This window comes from Neofelis nebulosa, chromosome 14 (genome assembly GCF_028018385.1).
Source record: "Neofelis nebulosa isolate mNeoNeb1 chromosome 14, mNeoNeb1.pri, whole genome shotgun sequence".
In the NCBI taxonomy this organism is placed as follows: domain Eukaryota; kingdom Metazoa; phylum Chordata; class Mammalia; order Carnivora; family Felidae; genus Neofelis; species Neofelis nebulosa.
In genome coordinates this window covers 34,141,684-34,165,426 of record NC_080795.1, presented here as the reverse complement: position 1 = coordinate 34,165,426, position 23,743 = coordinate 34,141,684, and the positions used below count along the sequence as shown (strand labels likewise).

General features: G+C 37.1%; 1 protein-coding gene and 2 pseudogenes across 9 annotated transcripts in view; 2 read left to right on the top strand and 1 right to left on the bottom strand.

Annotated features, from left to right (window-relative positions):
• WWP1 (WW domain containing E3 ubiquitin protein ligase 1) overlaps positions 1 to 23,743 on the bottom strand; it is a 134,241-nt gene that overhangs the window by 35,721 nt on the left and 74,777 nt on the right. For 8 of the 9 annotated variants that reach the window (XM_058698468.1, XM_058698472.1, XM_058698470.1 and 5 more), the window contains 3 exons: positions 12,191 to 12,527; positions 2,548 to 2,643; positions 791 to 965 (listed from right to left, as the gene is read on the bottom strand). In XM_058698468.1, coding sequence (XP_058554451.1) covers positions 791 to 965; positions 2,548 to 2,643; positions 12,191 to 12,527 — 608 coding nt within the window. Of the gene's footprint in view, positions 1 to 790; positions 966 to 2,547; positions 2,644 to 12,190; positions 12,528 to 21,771; positions 21,845 to 23,743 lie in introns of those variants that run through there. The other variant, XM_058698476.1, reaches the window with a different exon arrangement.
• LOC131494258 (large ribosomal subunit protein uL24-like) lies at positions 3,744 to 4,179 on the top strand (annotated as a pseudogene).
• On the top strand, positions 14,684 to 18,265 carry LOC131495038 (large ribosomal subunit protein eL6-like; annotated as a pseudogene).

Genomic DNA, 23,743 nt, shown 5'->3' with positions numbered 1-23,743 from the left:
TGCAAATGAGAACTTATTACTTAACCTCTAAAGAAAATGGGAGTTGAAAGAGCCAGCCTGAGGCAGGATTCTGAAAAAAGTTATTTAGGTTTTCTTTTTGTGTCTTCCCTAATTCCTATTTGCTAGCCTCCACATTTTGGGTTTTCAAGTTGCCTCAAAACACTGTCCAGAGATGCCCAGTACTTAAAATTTGTATTTTCCAACTTCCTGTAATCAAACCTATTTAACAGAGATTACCCGCTACCCCAAGTCTTCTTGTAGATGTTTGTTTACAGCAATAAATGAACCATCAATTGGTCAAATTTTCAGACAGCATTAGATTTTTTGGACAAAGCCATCTCCAATCCCAGGAATATCTTCGGTAGGCCAAAACACATGAAAGTGTTGTTTCTGAGATTCTGAGATGGGAATGAGAACAGCTGGAAAATGGCAAGACTGCCCTTAAGTAAAATCAGGAGGTAACTGGTTTGGTTTAAAGCAAGCAAAATGATTCTAATTAAAGGTGGAGGATTGGGGAGTTAGTAAAGACAAATTATTTCATTAAGAAATTCATTTATGAAAACTACCATTTAGTAAAGACAAAAACAGTATGTATTTAATGTTAGTAAACTAGAATTAAAAAAAAAAAAGCTTAAAGTGTGTATGTGTATCAAAAATACTTATATCTTATTAAAGAGTAAATAAAAAATATCTTGCAATGTAGTCTATAACATTTAAAAACCACCAAAGTCGAAAAGAGCAAATGCCTGAAGGAAAAAGTTGTGTTGATATCGTACAATGTGCTAATTACCGAATAGAGGTATCGTTGGTTGAACTGTTGCATAGCTCCCTGCAATTGGTTCCGCTGAGACTGCCACTGTTCAAAATTTCGAACAGACTCCATGGTAGGCCGCTGCCAGGTTGTTGTTCTGGTGTTGTGATCCACATAATAAACTCTTCCACGATCATCAACTCTTCTTTCCCAACTACCACAGGATAAGCATTAATAAAAAGTAAGCAAGAATGTCTTAATACAAGAAACTGGAAAGTAATTAGTTAACACCTAACTCACATGATTTAAAAATCAAGTCTGAGACATGAGCAAACAACTTCAAAAAAATGTAAACATTGATATTCTTCAGAGAAATTACAAACATGTAACTTGCTTTTTAGGTGAATTATCTTCCCATTCTACCACTACATGATTTCTAAAAAGGGGGCCAAAGACTGAACAGTCTCTGTTCAATCTGACCACCCTCTTTTTCTTGATAAGTTACTGAGCGCTTACTATATACCTAGTAATCTGTCCCTCTAACCACTGCCTACATTCAGGGTTGTAACTCAGTTCTTACAGGTCTTCAACATCCTGCTGTTACACAGCTGCTGAACACAAATGCAGATCGAATCATGTCATTCCACCTATCATGGCTCTCCGGCACAGCATAAAAATGAGCCCATTCACCATTTCAGCCTCATCTCCCCTAAGATCTTTTACGAGGCCCACATAATAGCCAAATCAACTACTTGCTGGTCTCAAATGTATATGTTTCATTTTGTCATCCCTTTTTTTTCTGAATATTCCCTCAAAACAAAATGCCCTTCCCTATTTCTCCACCAACCAGAGTTCTCCCCATCCTCCAGGGTTCAGTTAACCCTAAAGCCAATTCATGCCATTAACTTCGTTATCTAGCTATGTTCGAGGGACGAGGCAAGCCTAGGGTCCTCCTATTATGCCCCCATCCCCTCTCTCACAAACACTTCTATAAGCCATTAACTTATACAATGATTTAGGAATCCTATCAGCAACCCATCACATAAAAATAACGTATTTTTGTGAATATTCTGGACTTTGAATGTGTTTTATATTGGTGGACTTTAAGTTGCATCTGGAAGGACATATTCTAAGAAGCAAAGACAATAAGGAGATACCGCCAGTCCAGGCAGAGAGTTCAAGGAGAATATAAACAGTATAATTCAACTAGCTATCAGCACAATATGTATGAAGAGCTATTAAAGATAAGAGCACAAATGAAAAGGAAGACCAATTTTGTGAATACAGAACGGCATGAATTTATATAGTGTGTAATAGAAATATTTTTATTAATTTAAGACGGTCTATAATTTTAGCCATAAGGTAATATAATTTTACTTGCAGCAATCTTTTAGATCATAACTTTGAACTACTCTAACGGCTCTTATGTCATTAGATCTCATGAAATAATACAGCTTAGATCACTACCTTTGGAGAACACACACATAAATTTTCCTAAATATGCTTTTCATTCCTTAAAATATAATGAATGACAAGCACTAAAACTGAACCAAAATTCTACAGCTACTCTACAGTAACACATGCCACTGTTTGATAACCTCTTGAGGAAGCCCCTTCAGACTAATAGTAAAAGAGATACAATATAACAAATCTCATTTACTGAACAGTCATTATTCACAAATAAATGAAGGAAAATATAACATGTACAAGGAAAGAATCATTTTATGTTGTAATAAATTTAAGAAATCAAATGTATGATAAAACACAACTGGAGATGAATAAAGATGCCACATTACCCTGGAGGTAAAGGTTGCGGCCTCTCCCATGTGGTTGTTCGAGTGTTATGATCCACGTAATAGGTTCTACCATGAGGATCTTTTCTCTGTTCCCACCTTTAATAAAAATGCAAAAATGAAACTAAAAGATACCAAAATAAGACAACCTGAAAAATAATTCCTTCTTATATTCAGGAAAATTGCAAATAAGTTTTACTTTAAAAGGTTATATAATATATACACACGCATACAAAATTTCTTTTCCCAATTATTAGTGTCTTTTCAGTTCTTAATTATTACCTTTTTATTACCAGTACTGGCAACTCAGTAGATACATAGTCAGTACAGGAGGATAAATACCTAATGTTTTTAAAAGTTACTAATTTATATAATTTATCACCAGAAAATTATCAGAAATTCATCAGAAAAGACAAATTTAATTAAAGGTAGAGGAACTTTCAGCCTATTACCACACTCAAGGCACAAAATGTTAATGAGGTAATATCCACTTCTGCCTGCAATTTAAAAAATACACATCTATAAGATTTTATAGATATTGCATTAAAGAAGTATGTGGTGACACTGCTCCATGAAAATTCTTCTATATGCATAGTGTCTTCTTTTTGTGTACAGCTATCTCCCTCTTGTTTTCAGTAAAACTCTGTTTATGAACATTCCAATTTCATCTTTTCCTGTTTTATCTCAAAGACTCTCAATCTCTTATTTTCCCTACTCTCATTTTCTTCTCTGTGATTCCTGTTTCTTCTCTGTTCTTTCTGTAATATGGTATAGAAGAAAAATGTTAAATATAAAACATAATATTTCTGAGTTTAACATTCTTGTTTTCAATTGAAAGTAGACTAAATGGAAGAATTTTGTTTTCTCTTAAACTCAGGGGCCCAATTTGATTCTTTTTAGATTACAGAGGTCATTATTATTTTCTTACACAATGACCATACATATTAAGCTATTCCCTAAGCAAGGTATACACATACACACACATTTACTTTAAAAAGGCATGCAAAAAAATTTAATAGTTTGCTTAATTAAGCTAATCGACAAACAAGTCACAAAATGTTTCAACAGAATTATGAATAATAAAAATGCCCAACTTCACAACTGACTCAGAATCATGTAAGTTGTTAAATCAATCTATTAAAAAAATCCCTGTTGCTCTCTTCCCTTTTGTGGCCACTGCTGAAGCACCAGTGGCCAAAATGAAGTTCAATCCCTTTGTGACTTCTGACCAGAACAAGAACCATGAAAGACATTTCAATGCACCTCCCCACATTCGGAGAAGATTTTATCCTCCCCTCTTTCCAAAGAGCTGAGACAGAAGTACAACATTCGATCCATGCCCATCCGAAAGGATGATAAAGTAAGGTTGTGCGAGGACACTATAAAGGTCAGCAATTTGGCAAAGTAGTCCAGGTTTACAGAAGAAATACATCATTTACATTTAACGAGTTCAGCAAGAGAAGGCAAAAGGCACAACTGTCCTTGTGGGCACTCACCCAAGCGAGCTGTTTATCACTAGATTAAAACTGGACAAAGACTACAAAAAGATCCTTGAACGTAAAGCCAAATCTTGCCATGTTAGGAAAGGAATAGGGCAAATTGAGAAATAGGGCAATTGAGAAGATGCAAGAATAAAGTAACCTGATATACAACTTTAAATAAAAAACTGTTAAAATGAAAAAAAATCTCTGCTGTATAAAATCCTACTTTGGAATATTCATGCTACCCTATACTACAAAAATTCAAATATTTCTTACAAAAAAACATTTCACTAAAAAAACCTCTGAAACTTCAGATTTTATGTATTTTCACTTAATAATAAAAGTTCATTGGAAGGCAGGATTCCAATATGGAATTTCATTTTAAAGACATTTTGGGAATATCTGTAACACTATCAATGGGCTATTGATTTGTATGAAAGCTCAACAGCCAAAAACAAATGTCTTAAAAACATACGAAATTTCGGGGCGCCTGGGTGGCTCAGTCGGTTAAGCGTCCGACTTCGGCTCAGGTCATGATCTCACAGTCCGTGAGTTCGAGCCCCGCGTCAGGCTCTGTGCTGACAGCTCAGAGCCTGGAGCCTATTTCCGATTCTGTGTCTCCCTCTCTCTCTGACCTTCCCCTGTTCATGCTCTCTCTCTGTCTCAAAAATAAATAAACGTTAAAAAAAAAAAAAAATATATATATATATATATATGTATATATACGAAATTTCAAGAACCTCCTGATAATGGTAGTTTTGTTATTTTTAGGTATTAATTCCTATAATCAGTTCTTGAATTTTTATTGCAATTCTATAGCAAAACTTCCAGATTTCCATCTTTTACAAAGATTTTTATCAAAATTATACATACTTTCACATAATTTTATACATTCATAGTTGTATAATGATATACATACACCTTCACACATACAGTCTACAGGGCTCACTACAAAAAACAGTGCCTACTGTCCCCTTAACTTCATTTTCCATTCCACAAAAGCAACATTTTCAACTGTTTCAGCCAATTCTTTTAGTATTTACCTCTTTTTATATTAATAAGCTTATTTTACTATTTTAGATTTCATCTCAAACATTGTATATTGATTTCTCACTATGAGAGATTCAGCTGAAGTCTCTCTCCTGCATCCATCTACACATACACTGTAACACTTACCCTCCTTTGACCATTCCTCATACACACATATTGTGTCCTTCCCTTATATGATGTAAAACTCTCCTGACAGCTGAGTCATGGAACATAATATTTCTTTTGTCTCCTTTCTACCCATTTTCTTAGTTTCTATGTATTTATTAATTTCACTCCCAAAACTTCACCTGTATATATGTCCTCTCAAAATATTCAGACTCATCAGGTATTTACCAATCACAGCTGTGCCTCACAATGAGCTGCTGATCCTGTCTGGCCAACTGAGAAGCCTGTGGCACATCTGCCATCTTGGGCCCCCTTTTACCATCATGCTGGTGATTCCTTTCACTCCCTTTCTATCAGACACCTGAGATCTGAAGCCCATGCCTTTCACATTCAGTAGCTAATTTTATTTATTTATTTTTTGAAGTTCATTTATTTAAGAGGGACAGAAACAGCATGAGTGAGAGAAGGGCAGAGAGAGAGGGAGACGGGGAATCTCAAGCAGGCTCTGTACCACCAGGGAAGAGCCCAACGTGGGGCTTGAACTCAGGAAACCGCGAGATCAAGACCTGAGTTGAAACCAAGAGTTAGAGGCTTAATGGAATAAGCCACCCAGGCACCCCTCAGTAGTTAATTTTAGAGAAACACGAGTCCTGGTAGTTTCTTAACAAAGGATACACAGGAAATGAACTTTGGAAACCAATGATATCCGAAAATGTATTTATTCTGTGCACACACTCAACAGTTTGGCTGATTACAGAAATCAGGTTGCATTTAGTTTCCCTCAGCATTTTAAGTTGGCTTAACAGCTTTTTGCATTGATTCTAAGAACTCTAATGCCATTCTGATGAGTATGAGATGTGCTTTCAGTCCCTTTTTAAAATCTCTACAGAGAAAAAACTAAGGTTTGCTGGAGGGGAGGTGCGTGGGGGGATAGGTTAAATGAGTGATGGGTACTAAGAAGGGCACTTACTGTGATGAGCACTGGGTGTTACATGTAAGTGATAAATCACTAAACCCTACACTTGAAACTAGTATTCTCTATCTCTCCCTCTCTCTCTTCCCACTCCTGCGTTCTAGCTCTCTCTCTCAAAATAAATAAATAGACTTAAAAAAAAAATCTTTCTAAAAAAGGGTGGCTGCCTGGGTGGCTTGGTCAGTTAAGCATCTGACTCTTGGTTTCAGCTCAGGTCATGATTTCACAGTTCATGGGTTCGAGTTCCACACTGACAGTGAGGAGACTGCTTGGGATTCTCTATCCCTCCGTCTCTCATTACCCTTCCTGTGCTCTCACTCTCTCTTAAAATAAATAAATAGACTTAAAAAAAAATCTTTCTGAAATATTATATTATATGTTAACTAACTGGAATTAAAATGAAAGCTTGAAAAAATAAATAAAAACCAACTGAAAAACACCATGTAGAATGTGATACCAGTTTCTTAAAGTAATTCTATAAATGTATGCAAAACAGTAATTTACACAGTTACTCTCTAACCTCTTCACCTACTTCGATCTTTCCTCATAGAATCTGTCACTATATGACATTACTGAGTAGGTTATGTATGCAAGGCCCCAGCTGCTCAGCCTGCTGTTACACACCCTTCACAGCAGCAGAGTCTTAGGCTCTCTTGGCCCTCTGAATATCCCAGGACTGTAATAAAGTCTGATACAGAGAAGCTCTCAAATATTTACTACCGGAATAAAATATAGACACCACTCTCTGAGTGTTTCTGTATGACTTAAGTATTTTATTTGGTCATGTCTTAGCTTTGTGATCAGAAACAAATTTTAAGATTGAGGGAAAAAATAAACATAACCAAGTATTCCATCTATATAATGGGCTACAAAGTCCTTTTCTAGGTTTATCTCAGATAAACTGCAAATATTCCCAACTTAACACTCAACAAATACTCAGTAAGCACTCACATTCCAAGCATAATGCTAGCCACTGGTTCCTAATTTTTCCAAAACGGGTTCACTTCCAGATTTCAGTGTTTTTGCTCTAAACAGAATTTACCTTTCTTAAATTTTTTCTGTGAAGTGCCAGAGAGTAAATATTTTAGGCTTTGTGGGTGAAAAGGCAAAGTCAATAATATTTGTAAGTACTTACATAATAAGAGCAAAAACTCCTGTCGTGGCCCCACCTCATTTTCCTAGCAGCCAGTCCAAGGGGAGGCAACTTGCTGAGCTGTCACTCCCAAAGTGAGATTCTACCTCTTGGGGCATGGCAGTTGTCACAAGTGAGTCCCCAATGTGTAGGTCGTGACTAAGGCATTGGGCAGCAAGGACAGAAGAAGGTACTGGTGGGGAGAAAGGATGGTACAGAGCAAAGGGTGATATTCTGGATTGGTCTGGGTGACTCACAGTGACAGCCCGCTAGAGCTGTGCCTGTGGGTCATATACAAGTGGTGGGCTGGAATTGGCAAGAGATCAGAACATCCCAGTAGTGAAAATTCATGAATACTTCCCAGTAAGTGCAAATTACCAGGCTGAATAAGACTTCTCAATAGAATTCTTTAATTTCATAGATTTAGGTGCTAATTTATAAATGCCACACTTCACCCAACCATAATACTCTCCTTTCTAGTATTTAGATATAGTCTCACTAAGACATTGTATATAAAATTTCCAAACCTACCACTGAACAAGGAACTTGCTTTAAAACAATAAGTAAATGTGGAAGAATTTTGTGAAATATATTACAATAAGAGAATTTAGTTACTTCTTGAATAACTGCTGATTTCAAACTTGTATAATGGGGTAGATAGTAAGACTTGCCTACTCATAAACCATGAAGAATGGTTACCTCTCTCCTCTACTGCTAACCTATGTCCACAAACTCCTACCCATCAGAAGCTCACTACTTTAAAGTCTCTCTCCTTTTATGAAAGAAAAACTGACCCTCAGCTCTGTATCTTTTCCTGCAATTTCCCCCAAACATTCCTCTTTCTCTGTGTCCACTAGCTCTTACTCCTTAAAAGTTTACTACACACTTCTACCCCTCCCATTCACTCCATCACACAGCACTCTGAATACAGCTCTATTTCCCAGAAACTGCTTGTCAAAGGTCAACAATAAATAATCTCTTTGTAGTTACATTCAATTGGTGACTTTCAGTTCTTATCTTACTTGAATTTTTCAGTAGTTTTTGACCTTGTTAATCATTTCCTCAGAAGCATTTACAAGCCAGGGCTTTTGCCCAATTGTTCACTCACTGAAAATCATTTAATCAAGCACTAACTCACTTATTTAACAAGTATTTATCAAGTACCTGCTACATAGCAGGGATGGTTTTGGGTACAAAGAATACTGAAACGGACAAACTTAAGCCCTTTCTAGTCTAGTGGAAAGAAAATTGACAACAAACAAATATGTGTCATGTGGTGATTAACATAACACAAGTTATGCTGATTAGAAGAACCCTACTCAAAAGCGTTCACACTGATTTCATTTATATTAATTCTGTAACAGGAAAAACTAAAACCTATAGTGGAAAAAAAAAAATCAGAACGGTGATTGACTGAAAAAGGTACTTTAGAGAACTTTCTGGGGTAATAGTAATATCTGAAATCTTAGTAAGGATTTGGGTTAATCGATGTATGTGTTTGTTGAAACCCATCAAAATAGTATGGTTAAGACTTGGGCATGTCCTTCTATGTAAACTTTACCTAAAAAACTTTACACAAATATTGAACTCCAGTTAATGACATACAAGCTAAAGTACTGAGGGAACTAAATGTACTGATGTCTGCAACTTATTGAATTACATTTAAAAATTAGATGGCTAGAGAGAGGCAGAGATAGGAGATAAAGCAAATAGGGTAAAATGTAAATTACAGAATGCAGTGGTAGACATTGGGATGTTCACTGAAAAATTCTTTAAAGTTTTCTGCATGTTTATAAATTTTCCTAAGAAAAGGTTAGGAAAAAATAAGGCAAAGTAAAGGGATAGGTGCAGAGGGGCCTGATTTAAACAGAGAAAATCAGGAAAGGCCCCTGTAATGAGATAACATTTGAGCAGAGACCTGGATGAATCGTGCAGATATCAGGTACAACACTCCACACAAAAGTTTGGGCAAATGCAAAGGTCTTTGGGTGAGATCATGCTTGGCATAACACTCAAAATTCATCTCCAGGATGGAACACTGTTCCTTGAGAACACTCGTGATTCCAGGCACTCTGATTCCACTGGTAGTTATCTGAATTACTGAGCAAGTTACCAAAGAGAGGAAACACAGGAACTAAGATGTTTGAGGAAAGAGAAACGACGTAGTTTTGAAAACTGCTAACTCAGTTACACAAAGAATACTGCCTAAGCCAGAGGAATCAACCTTGGTTCCACTCTTTTCTTCTACCTCCTTACAACTAATTACCAGGACACATCTTATCATCACCCTAAGAGACTAGCATCTCTTACTGCAGGTTCTTTTAATTTCTCACCTGGATTAATAACTTCTAAACTTTTCTGATGACAGCTAACAGAGTAAGAAATATGTTTTACATGAACATCTGTGTGTACTAGATTGCTATTTCCCTACAGATTTTATACACACAAACACACACCAGAAAAATAAACTTTCTGGAAATGTTTGCTCTTACTACACCTAATACTTTTTCAGTATTTTCTGTTCTTGTCTATATTGATTTACTTAAATTATGTGTTCAAATGCTGATCATAATCTAATGGGTTGCAACCTGCAATTTGAAAATCACATAGGTTACCACAAAGATCACATGATAGCTACAGACATGCTGAAGCATTTATTTGGCCCCCACAAAATTAAATATATATACTTATTATCACCTTAAATCATAATGCCTGCTTCTCTCATTTATTTTTTTTTTTTAATGTTTATTTATTTTTGACAGCGCATGAGCGGGGGAGGGGCAGAGAGATAGGAAGACACAGAATCTGAAGCAGGCTCCAGGCTCTGAGCTGTCAGCACAGATCCTGACATGGGGCTTGAACTCATGGAGTGTGAGACCATGACATGAGCCGAAGTCGGACGCTCAACCGACTGAGCCACCCAGGTACCCCCCTGCTTCTCTCATTTATAAAACAGTCTGGCTGCTATCTTTACTTACTTGTCTCAACTCTTTTTTTTTTTTTTTTTTTTTTTTAAATTTAGAAATAGAGTGCATGTGAAAGGAGGAGAGAGACAGAGAGAATCCAAAGCACAATCCATGCTCAGCCAGATGCGAGGCTAATCCCATGACCCTGGGATCATGACCTGAGCTGAAACCAAGAATCAGATGCTCAAAAGAATGAGCCATCCAGGCACCCCAATTGTCTCCTTAACTCCTAATCTATCTACACCACTGCTAGAATTATAACCTAACTAAAATGCAAACATAACTCTGCCACTCCCCTGCTCAAAATTCATTAATGTTTATCCACAGTTTTCAAGGAAAAACTCCCACACTCTTAGAAAAGTAAACAAAATTCTTCATAGGATTATTTACTCTTCAGTGCTACATAGGTCACTTCCTCAAATGCTGAACTCAAACTGTAACAAAATACTACCTCCTGAGCTTCACTTACACGTTTTTGTAAATGCTAGAGATCTGAACATGCAGTCAGCCTTCCATTATCGGTGCCTCCATTATTGCTGTGCTAACTCCTACTCCTCTTTCAGGAATCCACTTAAGGGTCATCTCTTCCTAAAAGTTTTCTTTGATCTCAAAAGTGTAAGCTACTCCCTTGCAAGCTCTCTCTGTATATATTCCCACCCACAGCCTGCTAAACTTACCTCTAGCCCGGCTTTAACTGTACTGTATAGTTGCTGTTTACTTATCTTTATCCTCCTATCAGACCACGAGGTTAATAGAACAGCTTCTTACATGTATATATCACAGTGGCAGACATATGAAATGAGGATAAATGACTAGGCTGCCAAAGATAGAAAACAAAGGGACAATGAGAAATTTTTGAGAGAGAAGGAAGATACTGTACAGTCTGAAATGCTGGCAGGAAACAAGAGGGGATTGTAAGTAAGTAGCTGAAAATAAGCTCAGAGCAAGGTCTGGCCTGGACATACAGATTTAATAAAGTTGGGACAGTGTGAGATCCAAGAGGAAGAAGCACAGGCAGAAGACCAAAGTCTGAAACCACGATTAGGCAGTGACCAAAATCAGATGAGCCAGTAGAGAGCACTGAGAAAAACAGTTCAGAAAATAAGACAGGGCTGTGAACACAGTGACTGGTGACAAAATGAGGGCAATAAGACCTTCTAGAAGTGCAGTTTCAATATCTCTAAGAGAAGACATTCTAACTGCTGTAAGCTGTGTAGGAAAGTGCTGTGTCCATACTTCTAGTACAGTGTTGTCAAATTGTACTGCATATATGTTTACAAGTCTGAGCCACTATAAATAAGCTTTTTGAAGTCAGAGACAAAGAAAGACTCAGTAATATTAGTATCATCAGAACCAAGAAAAGAATCAAAAAAACATGTTAAGTAAAGCTGGAATAGGTGACCAAATGGAACACACACACAGAATACTCTTTAAAGGAAATCTTGGGAAGCTGAATAATTGCAATGGGAAATTTAAAAGAGACTAAGAATTATTAAGCAGCAATGAAAACCTGAGTTTGTAACAGAGCTAATCAGCAGGGTTAAGTGACTTTCCCCAGCACTCAGTACGAAGAAAAAGGATGGCTATGTTGGGGCCTGGAGAGCAGACCATAAAGGAAGCTGGAAAACTGAGGTAATTACATAGTGTTATGATCGTTCTTATCTAAAAGTAAAAATAAACCAAGAATCAAATCAAGAGTGTCCTGCAAACTAACCCTAGGTTTTTTCTTTTCCCTTTATAATGCACATATTTCATAAGTGAGCATTCTTAGTTTTAAAAAGTACTTTGTGGCAAATACACAAATTGTATCAATCAGATTCCAGCTTTGATTTCAAATTACTAAACAACTGAAAAATTTTACATACACATTCAAGAGTCGTATTATCAAAAAGTTGCTACTCAAATTAAGTCAAACTTCTAAAAAATATATTTAACATACCCTGATGGCAAGGTTTCTGTGTTGGCATTTCCAGACTGTTGCCGTACAGGTTCCACACAGCCATCTGGCTGTCTTAATTTGGCTGCCTCAAAAGCAGAACTACTTCCAGAATTAGAGGTGGCAGGGTCTAAAGTACTTCTAGCTTCAGATCCAAATGCTGCACTAGTAGAGAGAATACATTCACTGTTTTCTGAGGAAGTCATTATTTCTTGAACTGGAGGATCTTCAACAGTAGTATTAGTGCAATTTGAAGACAAGGCGGTTTCTTCAGATACTATTACAGTATCCATAGTGGAAGCGTTATCAGTTGGTGCAGATGAGGATGATTCTCCATTAACTGAAAAGAGAAAATCAATAAGATGAACTATCAGGAAATGACAAAGCAAACAACTCACCAGTTACACTGATTCAGTACCTAACTGATGGTGAGTAATGTATCAGATACTGATGAAAATAAATAAGGCAGATTATATTTTTTCTTGCTTATATTTAGGGATGAATATATAAATAATAAAAATTTAAGAATACAGTTGACCCTCGAACAACACAGGTTTGAACTTCACAGGTCCACTTATATGTAGATTTTTTTCCAATAAAAACAGTACAAACCTGTAAATGTATTTTTTCCTTCTCTGGTTTTCTTAACATTTTCTCTAGCTTACTGTATGGTAAGAAGACAGTATATAACAGATCTACAAAATATGTGTTAATTGACTATGTTACTAGTAAGGCTTCAGTCAACAATAGGCAATTAGTAGTTAAAACCTGGCGGCAGGGAGGGGGATGGAGTCCAAAGTTATACAAAATCATTCAATTGTTGGGGGGGGTGATGTTGGTGTTCCAATCCTTACTGTTCAAGGGTAAATTGTATACACACACACTAATAACTTTAACTTAAGGAAAAGAAAAACTAGTATGAGGATAACATGTTTTTGTTTTTTTTTTTCAAATGATCAATTCTGAAAGTCTGCATGGTTTATATAAAAAACTTTAAAAAAAATTTTTACATTTATTTATTTTTGATAGAGACAGAGCACAAGTGGGGGAGGGGCAAAGAGAGAAGGAGACACAGAATCCGAAGCAGGCTCCAGGCTCCACGCGGTCAGCACAGAGCCTGACGCGGGGCTCGAACTCACGGACTGCAAGATCATGACCTGAGCCAGAGTTGGACACTTAACCGATTAAGCCACCGAGGTGCCCCTATATATAAAAACTTTTAAAGATCCCTTTCAATCTCCTTCTCCTATGCAAATGGTAGCTAATATCAAAAATGCCAATGGGGGGAAACAGTGGCATTTAGATAGTACTATAGTGGACTGTCAGAAGATACAGAAATTCATTCTATACCTTCTAAAGAAATGACTCACTACTGGGATCCACTAATACAATTTAATGCTCATTTAAAAATTTTTTGGTTGTTTTATTAATGTTAGAGACAGAGTGCAAGTGAGGAAGGAACAGAGACAGAGGGAGACACAGATTTTGAAGCAGGCTCCAGGCTCTGAGCTGTCAGCACACAGCCCGACACGGGGCTCAAACTCACGAACTATGAGATCATGACCTGAGCTGAAGTCGGACACTTAACCAACTGAGCCACCCAGGCACCCTCTTAATGTTCATTTAAAAATTTTTTTTCTATGTTTTTATTTATTTTTGAGAGAGAGCGAGTGAGCACATGCAAGCATGGGAGGGACAGAGAGACACGGAGACACAGAATTTGAAGCAGGCTCCAGGCTCTGAGCTGTCAGCACAGGGCCTGACATAGGGGTCAAACCCACAAAACATGAGATCATGACCTGAGCCAAATTCGGATGCTTAACCGACTGAGCCACCAAGGAGCCCCTTAATGTTCATTTTAAATGTGATCAAAGCATTTCAATTATGTGTCACTATTAAAGTGAAGTCAAATTAAAACTGGAAAGAGACATAGATTATTGAGTAAAACGTATTAGAAAATTCCACATAACGTTCTAATTGAAATGGGGAAGGGAGACCTAATTAAAGGTAATGGCATCTTCAGAGGGAAGACTTAAAAGGTGGAAAGTGTACTATTAAAAGGAATTGAATGGTAAGCACAAAATAATAAGAGAATGAGTCAAGTACTGTCTAAATATGAGGAAGAGAATGGCTTTGGGGAAAAAAAAATACATAAAAGAAATAAAGTATTTACAGTTACCCTGTACCAAATACTATTAGATAACACAGTGAAATGAAAAAAGAATGTGCATAGAGAGGCTAACTTCTGGTGTCTCCTATATAATGTTCACTTAAATAATTACCTCATTTAATATTTACTCTTCAATAGTGCAGAAATTAATTTCCAAAAACAAAAAAGCTTAGTTAGCAGCAGTCTTTTCAAAGCAAAATAACACTAAATGGGAAAAGAGGAATAACTGAGATAAGATAATCCAGTCCAAGAAAAAATTCATAAATCTTTTGCATACTAAAACACAGCACACAAAAACGAACTGTTAGAGAGGAATAAAATGAGATATGAAAGACCACTGTTCAGTTGTTCAAGGCAAAAACTCCTCTCCTACAATAATTCAACAGCAGGTGAGTGCTCTCAGCTCTTCTCTCCATCTGTACCACCACCTTCTGGTCCATCGTTTCTTGCTTTTACTATCAACAGCCTCCTAATTTTAGTCTGCTGCTTTTTCTCATGTCCAGCTACAAGCTATTCTCCAAATGACGGCTCAGAGTAATCTTTTTCACAACATATAAGATTTTTTCATTCCCCTAATTAAACACATCAGTGGATTCCCATTACCACCAGAATAAATTCCAAACTCTTTTACCACAGCCTATGACAATGACTACGTTAATCTGCTCCACAGTTATGCCTGACTTCTCACGATGGCCTTCCTTCTGTTCCCTGAATAGCAAACTCCTTCCCACTTAAGGGATGTGCACTTGCTGTTACTGTGGCCTCCTAATACCTCATGACTGGCTTCTTATCATTTAGAGTGCATGCCCAATTATAACTTCAGAATGTACTTGAGGCAGTGCTTGAGTACCTTATTTACTGTTGTTTCCACCACACCCTAACCTGTTTTATTTCTCATGTTCTGAAATCATTTTATTTGTTTTCATTTCTTTAAGTTCAGAATGGTACAAAAACTTTGTCACTCTTGCATTTCCCAACTGTTAAAAATGCTTTGCATACGAACACAATAAATATTTGTTGAATCAATAAATTAAAGACAAATCATAGAGGAAGAAATGAACTGAACATACCTCTCCCAAAACTATGCAGATTAAAGAGCATCAGTAGAAATATTAACTATATGAAAAATTTAATAACACAATACATCTGACTTAAATTACAGAGAGGTAGCTTTGAGTTTCTACTATGTACATATTCCATCCAAACACGCTGAGAATTTTTAGAAAACCAATATAAAAGACGAAAGGAAAATCCTCCATTATATAATAAGGAGGCCACATTCTAATTACAATGCAATAAAACTAGAAACAAGCAATACAAAATACAACTTATTAAAATGTTTACTGAAAGTCTGGCAGAATCTGTTAAACACTTTTTAAGGGTTATCTTATGTAATAATCTTCACAGAACTATGCTGAGACAGATACCAGCATTATCTCCACTTTACTGGTGAGGAAACTGGTAACTTTCTTTTTAAATGTTTATTTATTTTGAGAGAGAGAGAGAGAGAGAGAGAGAGAGAGAGAGAGAGAGAGAGAGAGAGAGAAAGAGAGAGAGAATCCTAAGCAAGCTCCAAGCTGTCAGTACAGAGCCCAATGTGGGTCTCAATCTCACAAATTGTGAGACCACGACCTGAGGTGAGATTAAGAGTCAGACACTTAACTCACTAAGCCACCCAGATGCCCCAGAAGACGGATACTTTTATGTCCATAAAAATGATAGTACTCTCCCCCAATTCACAATCAATATGCTTAGAAGATAAAGTAAATAATTATTGAGTTAAAGAGGAAATAATGAAATTATAGACTTTAGGGAAATTAATGGCAATGAAAACACTTATATCAAAGGCTATTGGACAAAGCCTAACAAGTATCCACGAATATAAGAAAGAATGGCAATAAATGAGCTTAGCACTCAATTCCAGAGCTGAGGGTCCATTGGGGGTGGGGGGCAATGGTAGAAGGAATTTAAAAACCAATAAAACAGATCAGAATTTCCAAACTTACTGATAAGAAATGGGATCCTGTTGGGATCTTATTGGAAGTATAGATCTCAGTTCCCATTCGAGATTTACTGAATCTCTAGGGGAAATCTCTAAGGAAGGTTTGGGAATCTGTATTTTTAACAAATGCTTCAGATGAATTCTTACCAGTAATATGGAGAAACCATGAAATATACCTTTCCAAGTTTTATAAAGAATATATAATATGAATAACATTAGGAATGCCACATACAACTTTGTAAGTCTGAACCATATTAACTAATCTAAGTCAAGAGAAAGAAAAATTGAAAAGGCTCATCATGGGTTGGCTCAGTCAGTGGAGCATGTGACTCTTGATCTTGGGGTTGAGTTCAAACCCCACATTGGATATAGAGATGATTTAAAAATAAAATCTTTAAAAATAAAATAAAAAGAAAGAAAGGACTCATCAGAGTAGAAATTGAAAAGGTGATAAAAGATCATAGCACTCCACCAAAGGGCACAAGGCTCACTTAGTGTTCTGAGAAAATCCTATGAAGCCTTCAATGAACAGATCACTCTCAATGTTATTTAAAGTAACAAGGAGTAAAAAGGAGTTTCTTAGTTTACTCTTGTAAGGGTAAGTTAACCCTAAAGTTGAAACTCAATAAATTCTAAGATGGTTCAATATTAGGATATTATGTTAGGAAATTGACTATGCTAACATATTAAAAGATAAAAGCCATGACTATTTTCAATACAAACCAAAAAGAATTCAATAAAACCTTGATAAAACACTTGATAAGAGGAATCAAGAAAAATAAATAGTCTAGATTACCAGAAACCCACAGTAAGCATCGTATATTAACTATAAAATATTAGAAGAATTTCTATTAAGGTCAGGAACAAATTAAAGTCAGGAACAAAACAAGGAAGATCACAACCACCACTCTAATACTGCTGATTACTTTGATGATGCATTAAGACAAGAAGTGAAAAATACTGGAAATAAAATGCTCACTCACAGAGGATAAGTTTATTTAGAACACTCGACAGGATCTCTGACCCATCTTGCAAGATGGCAGGCAAAAACAGCCGAGAAGCCAAACACTAAGGAGAAAAAAAATCAAAGCCAAGAAGGTCAGACTAGTGCAAGGTTAAGAAGAGTAACCTCAGGGCTAAAATGCCAAAGAACAGGAAGTCCCACTGCAGCCAAAACCCTGGCCTAGGCAAAGGAATTGGCAGATATTCCTGATCAGCTATGAAAGGCCATGTACAAGAGGAAGAAGTATTCAGCAGCTAAATACTGAGTTGAAAAGAAAAAGGAGAAGGTTCTTGCTACTGTCACAAAACCAGTTGGTGGTAACAGGAATGGTGGTACCCGAGTGGTTAAAATTCACAAAGTGCCTAGGTATTATCCTACTGAAGATGTTCCTGGAAAGCTACTGAGCCACGGCAAAAAACAACGACAACCCTTTCAGTCAGCATGTGAGGAAAATGCAAGCTAGCATCACTCCTGGGTTCATTTTGATCACCTTCACTGTGCTCCACAGAGGCAAGAGGGTGGTTTTCCTGAAGTGACTGAGCAGTGGCTTGCTACTTGTGATCGGACCTCTGGCCCTCAATCGACTTCCTCTGTGTAGAACACACCAGAAATCTGTCATTGCCACCTCCTCCAAAACTAGTATCAGCAGTGTGAAAATCCCAAAACATCTCACTGATGCTTACTTCAAGAAGCAGCGGCTGAGTAAACCCAGACACCAGGAAGGTGAGATCTTCAACATGGAGAAAGGGAAATATGAGATTACAGAACAGCACAGAGTTGATCAGAAAGCTGCAGACTCGCAAATGCTCCCACAAATCAAAGCTGTCCCTTAGCTTCAGGGCTATATCCGTTCTGTGTTTTCTCTCACAAATGGGAGTTCACCCTCACAAATTGGTGTTCTAAGTTTCTTAAAAAGACCCTAATAACTGATCCATTAAAAAAAATAATAAAAAAAGAACACTCACAAGAATCAACCGAAAAGCTATTAGTACCCAATTAATTTGACCAAAACGTATTAGCTCAACGACCAGATAGAAATTCAACATCAAAATTACACTCAAGACTTACCTAAACAAAACTAAAAAACATTTTTAAGAGACATTTTAAAACACGGAATGAATGGAGAGGCACATAAAATATCTCTGGATGGGAAGATTCAGCACTGCAAAAAAAAGTAATAATTAACTGGTAAAAATACTGGTAAGGAAGCAGAGCATGAGAAATTCTCATTATTGCTGGTGGGAAAACAAAAGGGTCCAGCCACTTTGGAAGACAGTTTGAACAGTTTCTTACAAAAATAACCATACTCTTATTATATAATAAAGCAGTCCTGGTTTTCAATCCAGTTAAGTTGAAATCTTACGTCCACACAAAAACCTGCACATGAATGTTTATATCAGCTATATTCATAATGGCAAAAATGGAAGCAACCAAGATGGGTAAGAAAATTGGGGTACATTCATTCATACAATGGAATATTATTTGACAGTATCAGAAATGAGACGTCAAGCCATAAAAAGACATGGAGGAGCCTTAAATGCATATTGCTAAGTGAAAGAAGATTCCAACTATAGAGGCCAAACTACAGAGACAGCAAAAAGATCAGTGGTTGTTAGGAGTGTGGGGTAAAGGATAAATAGATGGAGCACAGGGGATTTGGAGAGTGGTAAAACAATTCTGCAGGATACTGTAATGTTGGGTCCACGACAACATGAATTTCTTAAATCTCACAGGACCCATACAACACAAAGAGTGAGCCTTGATGTCAACTATGGACTATAGTTAACAATAACGTATTTATACTGGTTCATTAATTCTAACAAATGTAGCACAGTAATGCAAGGTGTTAATAATGGGAAATTCTGAGTGGGGTAGGACGGCATATCTTTGATTAGAGATTATTACTGATACACGTCAGTGGTTCTCAACTGGACACAAATTTGCCCCCCACTTCAAAGACAGTTAGCAACATCTGGAGCTATGTTTGGTTGTCACAGCCAGGGGAAAGGGAGATGTTACTGGCATCTAGTGGGTACAGGTCAGGAATATACAATACACTGGACAGCCACCCACAACAAAGGATTATCTGGCCCACCATGTCAACAGTGTGAAGTTGAGAAACTCTGATGTGTGCATACCCAGCCACCAGGCAGTGTCCTGCAAAATAAACATCTGTCTACGGTAGCTGCAATACAAACATCTGTTAACAAATGGTATAAGGATGAGTGAAAGGACAAACTAACAAAAAAGACAAAAAGGGAAGGCAGAGAGAGAGGGAGGTCAGAATCATAGGCTCCTTGCTCGTGAAAGAATATGGAGAATTACACGTAAGCTAGTATTTGAAATGTGTAACAGGTGGGAAATTGGAAGTTTATGCAAAGCATTTTTCTTCTCTACAGACTTGGTTTCTTAATGAATGTATCCAAACCCTTACTTTCAGCCATTATGACATTTAAGTTACAGGACACACCTCCCTACTTTCATGTTTAATCCTTGAGAAGTTTTCCTTGTACTTTATGATATGTACATCTCAAAGCACCACACATTTGTCCTTACTATAACTGTTCAAATAAAGCAGAAAAAGGCAGAAATACTCAAGATTTGAGTATCATTTTTACTCCTTTTTAAAAGTGTGACATGAATGGGGGCACCTGGGTGGCTCAGTCGGTTAAACATCCAACTTTGGATTTCGGCTCTGGTCATTCAGGATCTCACAGTTCTTGAGTTTGAGCCCCACGTCAGGCTCTGCGCTGGCAGCAAAGCCTGCTTGGGATTCTCTCTCTCCTCTCTGCCCCTCCCCCAGCCTGCTCTCTCTCTCTTTCAAAGTAAATAAATAAAATTAAAAGGTGTGACACGAAGAACTACTGGTGTATATGCATCTTAAGTTTCTTTAAAGTCAATTCACACTTCTAAGTGGGTGGCTATAAAGGGGGTAGTGTTCGAGGGAGGCTTTGATGATGGGATAGTTCTGTATCTTGATCACAGTAGCAGCTACATGAAGTAATACATGATAAAACCGCACAGAATGCACACACAGTGCAGGTACAATAGGCAAAGTGGAGATTTTGTCAACGCCAATTTCCTGATTTTTATATTGTACTGCAGTTACACACTGTATGTTCACACAGGGAGAGCTCCCTATACATTTCTTGGCAACTTTCTATTATTTCAAAATAAAAAGCTATAAACAAAAGTCTAATAAACTTGTGAAATCAGTTCTGCCTGAAACCATACAGAGCTCTGATCTATTAATAAAAGAAAAATTATGTGTTAGAAAAAGTTATTTCACACTGGAAGTTACAGATAGTGGGAAGTGGAGAAGAAAATAGTATTGTTCTTAAATATCTATCACTGTCCAAAGAATATGGTAGATGTTTTTTATTATCTCATTTAACCTTTGAAACAATCCTATCAGGTGGTTAACTGAGGATTATCCTCTTTTTATAAATGGAGGAGCTAGATTTTAAGAATATTAAGTTTGTCTAAGATCACACAGTTAACACATTAAACAGTAGAGCTGGATTTGAACTTAGTCCTATTAGATGCCAGGATTGCCTCCCATTTTAGCTTTAAAAAACTATCAATATTTATAGCAACTAAACTTATCAAAGGAGCTTTTTTTTTAATTTTAGAGAGAATGCATATTGGAGGGAGAGGTGGAGAGAGAGAGAGAGAGAGAGAGAGAGAGAGAGAGAGAGATTGATTGATTGAATATCTTAAGCAGGCAGCATGCTCAGTGCAGAGCCCAACCAGGGGCTTGATCCCACAACGCTGGAATCATGACCTGAGTCGAAATAAAAAATTGGATGCTCAACCAACTGAGCTACCCAGGTGCCCTTCAAATGGAGCCTCCTGATCTAAAGGGAGGGAGAAAAAAAATTCCCACCAAAAAGCCTTCTTGTATTGATACTGTCTCTGGTGAAATGAAATCATTTGTCTTAAACTCCTTAGCACAGGGCTATAATCCCTTGTCTGAAATCCTTGGGGTCAAGTATGTTCCAGAATCCATTAGTTTTCGAAATTTAGAAAAGTAATATGGCATGTGTACTGTATATTACACTAATAACTGAGCAGATTTGAGGGCTACACATTGTAATTAAACACAATACTGTTTCTGTGGCAAAATGTAGAGATACACTAAGCATGATAAACTATGAATACATTTAAGTCAGTTCTAGTCACTTTGACATCAAAGGAGTTCACCAAAAAACCTTTGGTTTTAGAGATTTTAGGATTCTGAATTGTAGGTAAGGGACTAAAAACATGTAATGTGTTATATACAGAATATGCACACTCCCATCCGTATCCCCTCTGTAACATGAAAACTGATTTTAAAAGTCCATGATTAGAAAAAGGAATACCATTTTTGTACTAAGGCCTTAAAGATTATCCCAATCCTTGAAAAGTACCTGAATTCATCCTCCTACCAAGGGATGACAGATCACACTAAAGGCACTGGCAGAGTGGTTACTACCAACAGAATAGGTTCTGGAAGCCTTTTTAAACTGGCCAATAGAATGATGACAGATTGTTTTGTCAGATGTCGCCAACAATTATCAGAGGAGGTGAAAACACAATCGCTAAGTTGGATGATGAAATATTATTTGAAGTCTATCAAAGTATAAAAGCTGAACAGTATACCTTTGAGACACTATAAAAATCACACACATCAAAGTGAACAGAGAAGCAGAAGGCAGAGAGAGCTCAGAGAGATATAACTGGATGTCAATTACAGCTTTTCTACTCCCTAGCTGTGATCTGTGTTTCTGTTCCTCTTGGGAAAAAGGGAAAGATATTGGTATTTATTTCAATTAGTTATGGTTAAAGTTCAATCAGTAAATAGATATACAGTGTTTACAACATATATAGCACAAATGTTAGCTATTATGATTATCCTAGGTTTCCTAATAGCTACTGTGAATGTTATGGGAATTACTTACAATGGAGCCTTCAATTCTAGTTCCTCATATGTTTTATATTCACCTTGAAATTTTGGGCAAGGATAAATAAGAACGTGGGAAGTGGGGCATCTAGGTGGCTCAGTTATTTAAGCATCCAACTTTGCCTCAGGTCATGATCTCACAGTGAGTTCGAGCCCTGCATCGGGCTCTCTGCTGTCAGCACAGAGCCCACTTTGTATCCTCTGTCTCCCTCTCTCTCTCTCTCTCTGCCCTTCCCCTGCTCATGCTCTCTCTCTAAAATAAATATCAAAAAGGCAAAAAACAAAAAAAAACATGGGAAGTGTACTTGTTCTCAATGGAAGAGTCTATAGAGAACCCGAGAAACCATGGAGTGTAAGAGATTCTGAGATTTCTGAAAAGCCTCCGTAAGTCTTCCTCCCTTTTGTACCAGCATCTGAATATACCCAAACATTAAAACATGCAACTAACCAGTGGTCAATGGACACTTTCACCAATCTACTCAAACAGCTAAATATTTTAGGAAGAAGAGTTAACTCGCCAAATTCCATAGATTTTAAATGGAGGATGATGACAAGAATGAGATAGAATGGCAGTATAAGCCTTTCTGAAATGATCATTCATCCTTCTTACTCTTTTCATGAATCAGGACTGAACTTTACAAATAATTGGCCTTTTATCTAATTAGTTTCAGAAATGATGGAACTGGAACTACATTCTGAATGTAATGATAATCCCATATAACAAATCAATCCTGTTATATAACAGTGTTATTTTTATTTTTCACAACTTCTTTGGAGTGTTGTTAAGGAAGTTATATTGTTTAAAATGCAAATTTTGGGGCACCCAGGTGGCTCAGTTGAGCATCTGACTTCGGCTCAGGTCACAATTTCACGGCTCGTGAGTTCAAGCCCCACGTCAGGCTCTGTGTTGGCAGCTTGGAGCCTGGAGCCTGGAGCCTGGAGCCTGGAGCCTGGAGCCTGCTTTGGATTCTGTCACCCTCACTCTCTGCCCATCCACTGCTTGTGCTCTGTCTCTCTCTCTCAAAAATAAATGTTAAAAAAAAATTAAAATATAATGCAAATTTATGAATAATTAGGTTTTCCTTGAAATTTTTTGGTATGGATAATTACTTAATAACTTAAAAATTCATGACCAAAAAGCACTAGATTTAAGCTTCATTGTGAAAAACTCTGGTTCAGATAAACCACTTTTCTATGTGTTGATATGTATTTTTTGAATTTTTTTTTTTTTTTTTTTAAGAGAGAGTGAGCACACACAAGCCAGGGAGAGGGGAAATCAAGAGTCATGTCAGGCCAACTGAGCCTCCCAAGTACCTCTATGTGTTTACATTTTTAAAAAATAAATTACTGAGGTGCCTGGGTGGTTCAGTCAGTTAAGCATCCAACTTCAGCTCAGGTCACGATCTCGTGGTTTTTGTGTTTGGGCCACGCATCACACT